Raw genomic sequence first — 15,868 nt, forward strand, 5'->3', positions numbered from 1 at the left:
AAAAGCACCTAACAATATGATCATCTTTCAGGACCGAAGTTCTCTTCATTAAACCCATCTACTCTGGGATCCTGATCAATGAAGATCTGATGTTGAACCGACGCCAGTATCAAGGCCTTTACACCACTAGAAAGAACAGAGAGCAAGAACTAGAACGCGCTGAAGAGATACGAAAACAAACTAACAAGAGAGGGTAAGGTTTGGGATAAGATTTTCATATTTATCTTGGGGGGGTGGGGAGGGGGGGAGGAAGGCTAATAAGACAACTTAAGTGTATGGTAAATCACAGACTCTCGTCTGGTTACCAGTCCATGTTGAGAGTGCCTAACGGACTGAGAAATTGAGAAAACAAACTATTAAGCAGTGGTCTCACTCTTTTTGATACAGTCCCACCTCTTCCTATTTACCAGCGATTACGTGAATTACCCTCATAGGGTAAGGGGCAGCAATCCCCTCGCACATAATTATCTACGTCAGGAGTGGGCAACCTTTTGTCGCTCGCGGGCCAAAGTTAAGAGAAGTCCGCAGGTTAAGTCTTTAGAAAGTTAAAAACCGGACGGATGGCCGATGAATCATTTTTTTTTCACACCGATCAGAATTCGCAATTTTATGCAACGTGCGAAGACTGCGTCAAGTCGTGAACTCAACTTAGTCGTCCTACTTTAGGAGAAAAATTTACAAATGTAATTTAATGTGACACTTTTTGTTGATCCACGCTTGATTACATTTCAACATCACTAAATGGAAAACATATTCTAAATGAGACGCTGGATGAAACCAAGATCAAAACATTTTCAATTCGTTTATTACTCCAGACCGCTGCGGTCCATATAATTTCAAAAATGGGAATCACCAATCTGAGTGTTCTCAGCTTGTTCTATGTAATGTTTATTTTCGAAAATAATTGTTCACATGCATATGTACTTCCAAACATTAATTTGAATTTTTGGTCGAGTTTGGATAGAGTTTAGATTACCATAATTCAGTGAAGTGTCGCGGGCCGGATTATATTACTCTGAGGGTCAGATCTGGCCCTACAGGCCTTAGGTTGCTGACCGCTGCTCTCTGTGATTCAAACCTATGAACCCACGCAGGGTAATCAGAAGTATCAGGGTAATTCAAATATAACTTATTACCCATTACACATTGCTATACCATGTGCATGTCGGAAGTTCCTATCGGGCTGAAGAGTTACGAAAACAAACTATCAAGAGAGAGTGAGGCAGCGGTTTCATCCTTTTTGATACAGTCCTACCGATTCCGGTACTCCCGTAGTATGTGAACCAAGATGGCAGATACCGGAACGTAGTATGTGCACCAGGTTAGGGTTAGGCCATAATTTCAGGTACAGATACTACAGGAGTCATTTGGTTAGTCCCCAAACTCGTAATAGAACTAAAATATGTAAAATTGGAATAAAATTATGGCCTAACCTTAACCTGGCACACATACTATGAACCGGTGCCCGCCATCTTGGTTCACATACTACGGGAGCGCCCCTTTTCCTCTTTTAGATTTTTCCTCCCTATATTTAATCATGAAGACTTCGCTTGTTACAGTTTGATGTTTAATCTCCAAAATATTCTCAGCTGGTTTCAACATGCACTCTAGATTTCGCATAGTTTAAATATTCAATTAACGTTTCCCAAATTTTTTTCATTTAACATAACATGCTTAAAAACTAGTTAAATTATCAGAGTTTGTTTGATGTGATTTTCTGCTGAACTCAGCAATATTGGTATTGACAAACTGACTGATCTACTTGTCAAAGCCTTGTAATAAATAACACAATATATAACTATTGAACAAAAATGAATTTGCACAAGAGTTGTAAACAATTACCAAAGAAAGTGTGTTTTTCAATTTCATTAGAAGTGGACGTCGATCAACCAGAAGGTCCAGACGGTTAACCATGAACGCAGACCGGAGGTTCACTCCTCAAGTATTCTTGTGCGCCACCATGTGGCATGAAACTGAACAAGAGATGACGCAGTTATTGACCAGTATTATGAGGTAACAATATATTTTACGGAAATATATGTAAATGATGGGAAAGTGTATATACAAGTCCATAAAGTCCCTTTACAATTTATATTTTGTTATGAAGTCAGTTCTCAATATATCTTAACCAGGTTTGTTGTTTTTAAATCAGTAATTGTTCAAGTATTTCTACTTCATTTAACACATCTGTGAGGGCCTAAACAATATATGGTATCGCAAATTTAAAAGATTTTAAGACTTTATGGGCACCCTGTATATCGCTGTACAAAACCACAAGTCTAATTCCTTATTGAAATTACAAGCAAACAGTAGAAATACCACATTATCTTTGCATGAGGTTGTAGGTATTGGTCATTATCAACGTAATTGTTGAAAGTACAACAGCCCGAAAGTTAAATACTATCGTGTTTTTGTTTGTTAAGTTTGGCCCAAGCCTCATTTAATTGGGCTTGTGTTTTTGTGTGCGTGCTGGTGGGCAGGCACATGAGATACTTCTCAGGTTTCAAACTTTTTTGTAGGTTTTGCTTGCCCTCCAGAATTCTCCATTTTAAATTTAGGTTTGTTATGGAGTTTTCGAAATAAACTATCTATCTATCTAATTTACTGCTCTGGAGAAATAACTATGGACTCAAGGTTGCGCTAAGTCTGTGTTTTGCTTGCCCTCCAAAATTCTCCATTTTTCATTTATGTTTGTTATGAAGTTTTCGAAATAAACTATCTATCTATAAAATTTACTGCTCTGGAGGAGTAACCATGGACTCAAGATTGCGCTAAGCCTGTGTTTTGCTCGTCCTCCAAAATTCTCCATTTTTAATTTATGTTTGTTATGGAGTTTTCGAAATAAACTATCTATCTATATTATTTACTGCTCTGGAAAAGTAACCATGGACTCAAGGTTGCGCTAAGCCTGTGTTTTTTTTTCATGGCCCATTTTCGTTGGACAAACATTCTGGGGCCCATAAACTTTTCCATGGAAGGGAAAAACAGTGCATTTGTGGTTTGTATCAGTATGCGTATAATGCAATGGTGATGTAGCAGGAATAAACATGACTATAACCCTTTCAGGTGCTTGTATTTTTAAATTAATTTCAAAAAATGCCAATCCCTACACACACCTACAATTGTTTGACTAATCAGAGCCCGATTTTCTTCCATCTTCAATCCAAAATTTATGTTGGCCACTGAAACACAATTTTTAATATTTATTTCAACTATTCTAGACTTGATAAAGACCAGGGTGAAAGAAGGCCAAATGCGAGGAAGGATCCGGATTTCTATAACTTTCAGGTAATGTCTTTTATCAGTGGTTCTCCAACAGCAGCCCGCGGGCCAAGTATGGCCTGCATCACAAACGATTTAATATGTCCCACCGAACTTGAGTGAAATGTTTAACACTTCAATTTTTACTTTTTCGTGTTCTAGATTGTTCTGCCAATTGTTCCGTCATCCCCAATTTAAGTGTATATTTGTAATAATTAGGTTATACCGGTATCTCAATTATACATACCGATATTCGGATTACATACGTTTCTCGTCCTTGTGGGATCTTCTCTTTTTCAGTCCGCTAATTTAATTTCAGACTTAGTGTCTAAAAGTAATGCCTGACCAAAGTGTGTGATGTGATTGTCAAAAAGTAATATCCAAAGTTGGTGTCTGAAGTTTTTCACAAACTTAGTACCCGAAATTAAGGATTGAAATTGATAACAAGTGGCCTTAGACAAGTCGGTTTCAAATTTTGTTGGAGTGGAACAAAATGGAACAATTCAGACGGGAAATCCTTTGTAATTCAATTATCTTATGATAACGCCATTCACTTACCGGTACATAAACTGAATTTTTTGAAGTCATGTGGCATCATGTAATTGAGGCCTTTAAAAAAGTGAATTACGGTAATTAATTAAATTATTTTATGTCTGACCAACTGTTCATTCAATTTATTGTACTCAAGGCGGTTGGTTGAGTATTGGATATCTGGCTTGTAAAGAATTATTATATGTTCTTAGAATGGCTGAAAACTGGAACTTAGTTCCAAAGTTATTGGCCGAATTGAAGTTTGTTACAAAATTAATACCCGTAATTATATATCCAGGTTCACGTGCTGTTTGACGACGCGATGGATGTGACAGCGGATGGACCCAAGCCTAACAAATTCGTTAACATGTTGATTGATCTCATCCCTTTTGCCGCCAAGTAAGTCATATCACGCCAAGCTTTAGTACTTTGCATAAGGTATATACATTGTAATTTCCTCATTATGAAAATATGGGTATTCCTGTAGTATGTGAACCAAGATGGCGGACACCAGAATGTAGTATGTGTACTAGGTTAGGTCCCATTTCTCCTACTCCAGTGATTTCGTGGCCTCCTTCTGAAGGCTTTTATCACTCATGCTCTGTTTATCATTCCAATTGTATTTATAGTGTTATTTTGATTGGTAGATTCCAAATCCCATTAGGTTCAAACAATTCATGCTTAAAGTGAAAACACCCTGTAAATATCCTTATCAAGCAATGGAACTAAGAAGAACGGGCTTTTTTTTTTGTGAAGTAAATGAGTTTTACGCCTAGCATTGTGAACCCCCCCAACTGCTCTTAGGCCCTTTTGGGGGGACACTGGCCCCCGGCTGCGAACCGCTGTCCTAGCCAAAAATGAAAATCCTTCTCTTCCTACAGCAAAGTGGAACTTGGACAAGGAGACACCCTATCGCACCCAGTGATTTATCCGACGCCGTACGGAGGAAGACTTGAATTTGTGCTGCCATACGGCAACCTATTTCATGTGCATCTGAAGGATAAGTCTAAAATAAGGTAAGTTGAATGAGGACATTTACCCAAAAATAAGTCTAAAAAAAATTTTTGAGAAAAATGGTTCTTAAATTCCTTTGAAATTTTTTTCCAAACATCAAATATTTTCCCAAACTATGATAAGATCATTGGTATAGCCAGAGGGGCCATGATTCCCCCCCCCAAAAAATTTTTTTTTATTTTTTATTATACTCTTGGATTGCATAGCAGGTCTACTTTTTTTAAATGCAATTTTGCGGCGATTTTCAACGACTGTATTATTTAGGTAAAAATATGAGTTTAAATTATTTTCAATTTGAAATTATTTTATTGATACATTTTGCGATTAAAGTTTTTTATCCAATTTGCTCCCTCATACAATTCAATGCCCATGACACAAGCCATGGCCGCCACACCCTAGTCCACCGCCTAAACATATAATATTTTTTCAGGCATCGTAAACGTTGGTCACAATGCATGTACATGTATTACATTCTCGGTTATCTCCACAAGACAAAGAAAGCTTATAAACGAGAAGACGTTTTTATCTTGGCGCTAGATGGCGATGTTGATTTTCAACCTAAAGCCCTCCTACTCCTCCTCGACCGAATGAAACGAAATCCAGACGTTGGCGCCGCTTGTGGCAGGATTCACCCGACAGGTATTTATAATTACATTTGATGGGCAATGGCCAGGTTTGATATTTGTGTCTTTGATATGAAAGGAAGAAAGGGGAATTTCCTAGGGTTGGGCATTCGAATCAAATATTCGAATCGAATAGGAAATTATTCGAATCGGTTCAGAGCGAAATTTCGATTCGCCACCATCTTGTTTTTTTCTATCCGCCAATGGTCGATGTAAATTTCTCAAGTTTTAGCCATATTTTTTCAAAGCAATCTGACATATGACTATTTTCTGTAGTGGTGTGTGAACGCTCAGCAATCTGCCTGAGTGATGTATTTTACGTTTCCAGTAATTTATGTGTCTGGAGGACTAAATTCAATAAGAAAGTTACATACAATTATATATCTCCCAAGTATTCAAGATTCAATTCAAAAAAAATATTCGATTCGATTCTGAAATGATCGGGTATTCGAAAATGCCCAGCCCTAGAATTTCCACCAAAATATTCTACACTACTGTTCCCCAAAGCTCATTCAGAGTGTTACGCAAAGCAGGGATTGAAATTTCAACAACATTGGTTGCCATGGTGATCTCGGCCATACTTCGGTTACTCTGGGTCGTAATTTTGTTTCCCAACTAACGACAAACAGATGAACAGGCCTTACTATCTAAGGAAGTTTTTATTTGTTAAGCTGACATCAAGTTTTTTAATTTGAACATTGGGCTATATTTTTTGGGAACCACCCATAAATGTTACCTTATAATTTCTTGGTGTTCCGCGAGGCGAGCAATGCGTAGGTGTTCGGAGACAAATAAAGTATGACAAACGCTGCTATAAATTAATACATCTATATTTTTTTATGAAACAAGTCTCATTTAAAAGCCGAAAAACCATAGGAATGATTCTTTAATAACAGCAGAAACAGAAATTGCTTCCAATGGTGCATTACAGCGTTCCCCATCCGGGGGCCCATGGCCCACTTAGAGGGCCACAGTGTAGATGAGGGGGGGGGGGGGGCACAATGCTAGGCGAAAAACTAATTTTAATTTTCACTTTACAACAAAACTTCCCATGTTTTCCTGCTTCATTGCTTAATACGGTTATAGTCTAAAAGGACACCAGCCCTAAGAGGTTGGAAACCACTGCTTAATAACAAATTTTTCTGTCTTAGGAAGCGGACCGGTAGTATGGTTTCAGAAATTCGAATACGCTGTTGGACATTGGCTTCAAAAAACAGCAGAGCACGTTCTAGGATGTGTATTGTGCAGCCCAGGTTGTTTCAGTTTATTCCGCGGTGAAGCTCTTATGGATGTGAACGTTGTGAACATGTACACGACTAAAGCTACTGAAGCATTGCATTACATTCAATGGGATCAAGGTATGCTGGTGAAAATATTACGGCGCTCCCGAAGTATGTGCACCAAGATGGCGCACAACCTGAACCCTAACCTGGTACAACTACTATGTTCAGGTTGTGTGCCATCTTGGTTCACATACTTCTGGAGGTCCAATATTACTTTATGTTAGTGTAATATAGGGTGTCCATAAAGTCTTAAAAAATTTTAAAATTGCAAAGGGAAATCATTGATACCATATACTGTTTTGGCCCTCACAGAAGTATTAATTGAAGTAAAAATCCTTGAACAATTACTGATTAAAAAACATAAAACCTGGTCAAGATATATTGAGAACTGACTTCATAACAAAATTGAAATTGTAAGTGACTTTATGGACACCCTGTATATGTTCTACATGTCATTTTGATATACTGAGAATTAAAATAGTGGCCTAAAAATACAAATAAATTTCATAATTACTTCTAACAAAATGAGAATGATTCATTATACACTTGAACTTCTCTTTGTGTATGATTGTACCCATAAGTTTCATTATTCTGGAACCAGGGTTCGCAAGTACTTTTTGGCGCGACACTACAAAAATATTTCCATTGATATATTAAATCTAAAAACTTTGCATTCACTATAGGGGAAGATCGTTGGCTTTGTACTTTGCTTCTAAAACAAGGATGGAGAATTGAATATTCGGCGGCTTCGGATTCGTTTACATTCGCTCCTGAAGAATTTAAAGAATTTTTCAATCAGAGACGGTAGGATGTTAATTAATTAAGTGAATTTGTTGATGAAATAACCAATTAACTAGCTCTCCATAACTGGCTTTGCAAAAGTAGTCAACTTAAATTACTTCAAGACTCATGCTAATCAACATTTGCTGGGCCACCACATTTCCACAAAGTTTAAATAACTCCTATTATTTAATTAAAGATTTTTTCAACCACAGAAAGTAAGCTGGTGATTGAATATTCTTAGATGGTGTCTTTTATACAAAATAAGCACTTGAAATTTGGTATTTGAGTCTAGACCAAAATTTTCAGCCAGAGATTAGGGGCCCGAATGAAACGTACATTTTCTCCAGTTCCACCGGTGTCCAGTCGGTGAACCAAGATGGCGGACACCGGAACATAGTATGTGTACCAATGTTAGGGTTCGGCCATAATTTCATTCTAATTTTCCTTATTTTAGTTCTATTACGAGTTCGGGACTAGCCAAGTGACTCCCGAAGTATTTGTACCTGAAATTATAGCCTAACCGTAACCTGGTACACATACTACATTCCGGTGTCCGCTATCTTGGTTCACATACTTCGGGAGCACCCTTTTTTTTAACTAGATGGCCAATGTAGAATAGCGAGGATTTGAATCTCAAAGTCAATTTCGAACAATTCAAGGAAAAAGAATGTTGTTAAAATTGTTATATTTTATTGTCCTGAGTAATGCCTGTTTGATAACAAATAAAATTCAATGCTCGGGATATTATCAATTAAATACAAAGATAGTAATACATTTACAATTTTTCTTTTTATAAAATAATAATCCATCATTATGGTGGGGGGATTTCCCACATTTGAATGACAATGAAAATAGAATAGGATTTGATATTTTGGATTTAATTTAAAGGAGCCCCTGAAGTATGTGTATCAAGATGGCGCACAACCTGAAAATAGTATGTGTACCAGGTTAGGGTATAGGTTGTGCGCCATCTTGGTGCACATACTCCGGGAGCGCCAATTTAAGTATTCTAGAATAGTAAATTATTTTTCATTGCCCATACCTACTTTTGAGTATGTGCTACCCCCATCCTGAGGTTTGAAAATTTTTATTTAAACAAACTATTCTTTTCTATCGTATATACTCGTCGATAGGTTCCGCGCGCCACCATATAGGTCGCACTATTAGTTTTGTGTTAAAAAAGTTTAGTTTAGAGTTTACTTGCACATAAGTCGCACTGAAAATCTAGGCATTTAAAAGTCCCTTTCCCTAGCTTTTTTGCATAGATAACTTCCTGGGTGTTCCCGAAGTATGCGAACCAAGATGGCGAACATCGCAACGTAACATGGGTAACAGGTTAGGGTTAGGTGATAATTTTTTACCAATTTTCCTTATTTTAGTCCTATTATCAGTTCGAAGACTAGCCAAGAGCCTCCCGTAGTATTTATACCTAAAATTATGGCCTAACCCTAATCTAGTACACATATTACATCCCGATGTCCGCCATCTTGGTTCGCATACTTCGGGAGCCCCACTTTCTGTTTTTTTTTTTTTTTGTAGGGCTTAATATAATCAAAATATGTTTATTTGAAATAGCCAAAACTTTCAATTTTGTTCCGACTTGGTGGCGATTTGAACCCCTTCGTCGAGTAGATCGGTCGTACCTATTTTTTTTTTTAAATATAAGGAAAAAATTGCGACCTATCTCCGAGTATGTACGATAATTATCACCATCTTGAGGTTGGAGAATTTTTATTTAAATAAACTATTCTCTTCTTCAGACGTTGGGGACCTTCTACCATGGCAAATGTTTTTGACATCTTGATGAACGCTGGTTTGACTGTGAGAAATAATGATTACATATCTTGGGGATACATTGCTTATCAGGTATTTAATAACATACATAATTCAATGATTTGGGTTTCTGCGATACTAACTACTTATCCTTCTTCTATGCTTTCGTACCGGTGGATTCGTATGAGTATATAAGGATGCTGTAGCAAGAGTAAAGATAACTATCCTAAGTGATTCAAGAGACTTGCTGCACACTAACACAAATATATTTCTGTAACGCTTGTCTGACCAAGATCAGACTTCTTCAGACATACATCGTTCAACATAGTCTGAAGAAACGATCAGACGAACGTTACAGAAATATATTTGTGTTAGTGTGCAGCAAGACTCTTGAATCACCATGACTCAATGGTTCTGTTCTCAATATACTTCCAGATATGAATGAAAACTCGCAAAACCCATTAATGGCAGAAACCTGGAGGTTTTGATAACCGAGGTTGAAAAACCTTGTGGTAACTGCAATTATGCAGGTATCATGATTTTGCATCCTATCCCAAATATTTGAGCATTCTTCTTTTGCTTCATTTATAATCACAATTCTTTTTATTTTCAGATGGGACTAATGGCTTCATCAATTCTTGGTCCCGCCACCGTGGTCCTAGTCGTACAGGGTGCATTTGCGTACGTGTTTGGTATGACACCCGTGGGATCATTGATGGTCGCCCTCATACCTGTTATCATCTTTGTAATCCTTTGTTACACAACAAAGCCGGACTTTCAACTTGCTGTAGCGGGAATTTTAACAATTGTCTACGCATTGGTTATGATGGCTGTACTTGTCGGTATCATCGGACAAATGACTCAAAGTAAGATTTTCTTTTTTTTATTTACCCCCCCCCCCCTCTTCTGTTTCCTCCTACAGGTGCTTCCCCTTATTTTAATGCTTCATTTGCATCTCCACATCCGCTTTTGCCTTCTTCCCTCTTTTTCTCACTTCCCAAACTGCACTCCTTTCCAATGTGGAAACGTTTAGACACAGTTGAAACCATTTTAGTTTTGCATTTCATGAGAAGGAGAGATCCCCACCACATATTTGATAATTTTTTCTTACTTCGAGCAAATTTGAATTTATTGGGTAAAATATTCTCCATCAGTCTATTATTTTAACACTGTCAAAAAAATTTTCACCACGTTTTTATGAAGAGTTCGAAAGAAAGGGGACTTGTATATTTTTAGCCCCGTTTATTTTAACTTTTCACTTTTGCACTATTTTTTATTAATTTTCTGATATTTCTTTGATATAACACCAATCCTAAAATCCTATTAAAAAATATGTTTATATTTGCAGCGCTTCTAAATCCAAATTCAATTTTTATGTTGGCTATGATATTCATGTATGCCTTCACGGGTATAATCCATCCAACTGAGATGCTCTGCCTTCTACACGGATTATTGTATTACTTATTGGTTCCATCCGCTTTTATTCTCCTGATGGTATACAGTTTGTGCAACATGAACAATGTCTCATGGGGAACACGGGAAGTCAGGAAACCTGTTCTGGACGCCGAAGCGCAGCAACAAGCTCTTCAAGTAAGTAAAATAGTTTTTAAAGAGATTTCTCAAAGTAATGCCACAGGCACTCGCACATTTCCCACCGCAGCGTGGACTTGCAAGTCCGAATTTAATGCAGGGTGAATTATGTGTGAGAGGATTGCTGGACTCCTTGCGTCATAGAGTGGTTCACGTAACCGCTGGTCTACCATCGAGTCTATGCTTCTGAAAACAAATAACGGGCCTCCCGAAGTATGCGAACCAAGATATCGGACATCGGAATGTAATATGTGTACTAGGTTAGGGTTAGGCCATAATTTTAGGTATAAATACTACGGGAGGCTCTTGGCTAGTCTTCGAACTGATAATAGGACTAAAATAAGGAAAATTGGAAAAAAATTATCGCCTAACCCTAACCTGTTACCCATGTTACGTTCCGATGTCCGCCATCTTGGTTCGCATACTTCGGGAGCAACCAAATAACTGGCTAACTAATCCCATACCCGACATGGACTGGTAACCGGATAAGAGGCCGTAATTCACCTTATGATCAAGCTGTTTCATATGAACTGAGTTACTAAAACTATGTAGATTTATGGAGTCTCCTGAAGTACGCTCTGACAAGTACTTCTAGTTGGCGTAGCATAATAATTTTTGCATATATCATTCCAATCCCGCACCTGACTACGTCGTCCAAAAATTACGACACAATCACGTCATAGAGCTTGTCAAAGTATAGCTACAATCATCCGAAATGGCAACTGTGCCGACTATATTGAACTCACTAACGCATCGTTCTTTCTCTTATCGATATCGTTACGTCGAGAAAACGAGAGAAATAGCTTGCTCGATTTCGGATGATTGTTTGCGCATTTTAGACGACCATCCATATACTTTGGAGGACCTTATTACTTGTTGGCATGTACTTCCAGAGACCCGATCTGGAGTTTCGGGGCACCTTTGAAATACCAAGCAATACTGAAACTGCAGTGATGCATTACGCGCCAGCAAATGCTGATTAACGACCGACATGAAGGATAGGATAGGATTTACATATTTATCCCGGGGGAGAGGAAAGCCGAAAAGACGGCTTAACCATATGGCAAACCACGGCCTCTCGTCCGGTTACCATTCCATGTCGGGTATGGGATTAGTTATATTGTTTATGTATTTTCGGGAGCATGGACTTGATGGGGGAGGGAGCCGTAATCGACCAGCGGTTACGTGAACCACCCTACGGCGGCGAGGAGTCCAGCAATCTTCTCGCACATACCCATCCCGCCTGGGATTCGAACCTGCAAACCCACGCATAGTAATTAGAGGTGCGGTGGCGAGCGTATTCCTAACGCTTAGCACGATGAGCCACACCGTCGCACCTAGTTGTGCTTGGTGAAGTTGCTCATGGCGCCCATAAAACTGCCTGTGACCATATAGGGGGCAAAAACCCTGGTATATATTTTAATGCAGTGGTTCCCAACGTTAGTTGACCGAGGGCCAAAATTAGAAGAGCATAGATATTCCAAGGCAGTGGTCGTCAAACTTTTTGAGACGCGACCCCATTTAAAAAATTATGACGTATGAAAAGCTTGTGACCCCAAGGTATGAAATGGAAAAAAAATATTTCAAACCACTAAAAACTAATCACAGTAAAATCACATTCCCAAAAACGTTATCACACGCTGTAGATTTCGTGTTAGAATTTAATTATTGCCGTCAAACAATAGCCTTATTATAAGAGATAACACTGTAATTCAGAATACCCAAACTTGCTATGTATTGCTAGTCAGCTCAGTGTAGAATGCACGCAATAGAATAATGAAAAATAAAACAAGAATATAATGCCGGACACTCGGCGACCCCCGAAATATTCAAGGCGACCCAACTTGGGGTCGCGACCCACACTTTGGTGACCACTGTTCTAGGGGGCCTATGCTGGTACATATAATTACTTATCGATTTTAATCGGTAAGCATGTTGATAGGTATTTGTCTGTCTGTATGTATGTCTGTTAGATGCACGCGATATCTCACGAAAGCGTGATTGAATCTGCTCCAGATTTTGCATGTGCATTCATCATCTTATCTCGGACCAGAATCCTATTGATTTTGGGCGAATTATGTCCTATAATTAGCGAGTTATTAATTAATTAGTGATGGGACACAAGGTGTCACTATGGAGTGAGAGCGCTGTTTCGGGGGATCCCCTAACTTTCGATCGATAAGTCTTCGGTCTCTGACCGATATTCTCGTTAAGATATCGGGACAATTGAATTGTTACGAATATACCCGTGTTTAAACTGTGATAATGACATAACAATTGACGGTATCTGAAACTTGAAAAAGTGAAAACGTAAAGTATTTTGTTAGGTAAGTTTGACGTACCATATTATCGTTACGTGCACCGTAATTGGCCCGTACGCCATGATTTGGGAACCAATTGTTATATCCTTGGTCTATATTTTAATGCATGTAATTTTGTAGGAATTGGCCAAGAAAAACGAGGCAAAAGGGAAGAGTATGCAGATAGGCCCGACGACTTTATACGACGCTCAGCAATCAACAGCAGAGGGCTATTATAGCTGCGGACTTGGCAACCTTTGTCAATGTGCGTTGTGTATTAACCCGGCCCCCGCCCCTCCCCCGCCTCCAAAACAACCAGCCTATCAGCGCCTTGCAACAGAAGATCCCTTTCGAAGACAAAGCATGATGCATCGCCCTGTTACGGGGGTTGACAGAAGCGAAATGATAAGAAAGTACAGCATGGCAAAATCTCAATTTATGGGACAGAAAGGTGAGACTTGTAATATTTTATTTATATTTTATTTTTATTTATTTATGCTCACAAATCTGAAACGATTAATTGATTAATTATTTCCATACCCGACATGGACCGGTAATGATGTCAGTTACGGCTTCCTCCACTATCGAGTCCATTCATCTGTAAAATAATAACTGACTGCGTTTCCTCTCCCGGGATAAATACGAAAATTCCATCTTATATAGAATAAGATTCATATATTTATCTCAGGGGAGAGGAAAGCATATAAGACGGCTGAATCGTATGGTGTACATTTAGTGTACAGTCCATGTCTGGTATGCGATTAGTTAGTTATTCATTCTCACATGCATGAGCTTGTTAATGGAGGAAGCCGTAATCAACCAGCAGTTATGTGAACCACCTTGCGGCAATGAAGTGTTCAGCAATCCTCTTGCAGAGTATTCTCTGGCTCGGCAGTGAGGCGCATCGTGCTGAGCGTTAGGAATACGCTCGCCACCGCATCTCTGATTACCCTTCGTAGGATCGCAGGTTCGAATCCCATGCAGGGATGGTTATGTGCGAGAGGATTGCTGGACTCCTCGCCGTCGTTGGGTGGTTCACGTAAATGTTGGTCGGTTACGGCTTCCTCCACCATCAAGTCCATGCTTTCGAAAACAAATAACTAGCCGACTAATCCCATACCCGACATGTAATTGTGACCGGACGAGAAACCTTGGTTCGCCATATGGATAAGTCGTCTTATCGGCTTTCCTCTCCTCCAGGAAAATATCTGAATCCTATCCTATCCTAAGTCGATTTATAGGTTCAGATACTTTTTAATTTAATATGAGACTTTTATTCCATTCCTTCACAGATCGTGACCCAGGTGAAGTCGAACGAAGTCTCAGTAGGAAGATGTCACTGCATGAACTGCGTTTCATGATGGCTAACAATCAGGATCTGGACGATGTTGCTTCGCTGAGGAAATCTGTGTAAGTTGATCTCTCTTCTGCCACCTAACTTCAAAAATAATTTTGGGGATGAACAAATTATGGATGTTGTTATACGTGAGAAATAAATAAATTGAAGGTTAAACAGTGTAAAATGTTTGTAATATTATTATTTAGATCAGTGGTTCTCAACCTTTTTCAGTTTGCGGACCGGTAAAATTTCAAAACAAATTTCGCTGACCGGCAGATCTTCACAATTAACCAAAAATGTCATGAACAAAAAAAACATAATCAAAAGAATGCAATTACGCCAAAAGTAGGCGGTGGGAAATAATACAATCCAATTTAATGAGAAATTTGCCGCTGTCTTTTTGATATTATATTTTTCGTTGGCTTTGCGGGTATCATTGCGTGGTTTGAAAATATTTTGGCGCAAACTTGGCACATGGGAAGCTTTCCTCTTTCGCTACTGGGAGCGATAGTAAAACTTAGCTCCAAATACTTCTTATCATACCAGATCCATATCAACTTTGCTGCTGCCGATATTAAAACGTAGTATGTGTAGCAACAGGCCCGATGGAGTAAAACCGTGTTCCCAGCCTTTTCCGTTTTGCGACTTCTGATGCCATTTTCTTCTGTGCGACCCACAATGAGATGTTGATATATGATAAAATAAACAACGTATTCACATGCGATTTACTATTAATGCAAAATTTGAGCTTGCATATTTCAAATATTCTCAAGAAGGGGGTTTGAAATTTCTAATTGCCTAGTTGGACAGTAAAAACTCTCAATCCCCCTGGGGATACAATTCATCACCCTGGGTATGCCAAATAGAAATTCCATAGAGTATATTGCTAACAGGGGCGTATCCAGAAATTTTCAAAAGGGGGGGTTCTGAAATTTTTATTTGCCAAGTTAGATCGAAACAGCTATCGGGTCCGATCGCACACTGGAATACGCGTGTTTTTATTAGTCTTGGGGTCTAAAAAGCATTTCAAGCTACGGAAAATTGCTATCTATGATACAGAAAAATGATTTTATTTTTTTTTATTTAAAAAAAGGGGGGAGGGGTTGACCCGCAAAACCACCCCTCTGGCTACGCCACTGATTGCTAACTGAATACCATTGCAATTTTGTTCAACTTGACTAAATCCACTTTAAATTCAACTCCCACAGGAAAGAAAACTACTCCCCACCCCTGGGTTTTTGTCTCAAATTTCTATTCGTGACTCAGCCACTTTTGCTTCGATTAATCTGTTTAAATCGGGGAATCCCCGTTCTGTTCATCTGCGAACTGTTGGCTCTTTAATTTTATTTACGCTTAAACTTAATCTCTAGT

At 38.7% G+C, this 15,868-nt stretch overlaps 1 protein-coding gene across 2 annotated transcripts in view; it reads left to right on the top strand.

The window, feature by feature from the left end:
• Positions 1–15,868, top strand: part of LOC120343891 (chitin synthase chs-2-like) — a 57,791-nt gene that overhangs the window by 32,205 nt on the left and 9,718 nt on the right. For both annotated transcript variants that reach the window (XM_078112840.1, XM_078112841.1), the window contains 13 exons: positions 32–193; positions 1,873–2,013; positions 3,222–3,288; positions 4,091–4,191; positions 4,674–4,808; positions 5,237–5,445; positions 6,581–6,787; positions 7,396–7,516; positions 9,256–9,361; positions 9,882–10,134; positions 10,617–10,858; positions 13,300–13,609; positions 14,451–14,568. In XM_078112840.1, the coding sequence (XP_077968966.1) occupies positions 32–193; positions 1,873–2,013; positions 3,222–3,288; positions 4,091–4,191; positions 4,674–4,808; positions 5,237–5,445; positions 6,581–6,787; positions 7,396–7,516; positions 9,256–9,361; positions 9,882–10,134; positions 10,617–10,858; positions 13,300–13,609; positions 14,451–14,568 (2,172 nt within the window). The remainder of the gene's footprint in view (positions 1–31; positions 194–1,872; positions 2,014–3,221; positions 3,289–4,090; positions 4,192–4,673; positions 4,809–5,236; positions 5,446–6,580; positions 6,788–7,395; positions 7,517–9,255; positions 9,362–9,881; positions 10,135–10,616; positions 10,859–13,299; positions 13,610–14,450; positions 14,569–15,868) is intronic.

Source organism: Styela clava, chromosome 5 (assembly GCF_964204865.1).
Source record: "Styela clava chromosome 5, kaStyClav1.hap1.2, whole genome shotgun sequence".
In the NCBI taxonomy this organism is placed as follows: domain Eukaryota; kingdom Metazoa; phylum Chordata; class Ascidiacea; order Stolidobranchia; family Styelidae; genus Styela; species Styela clava.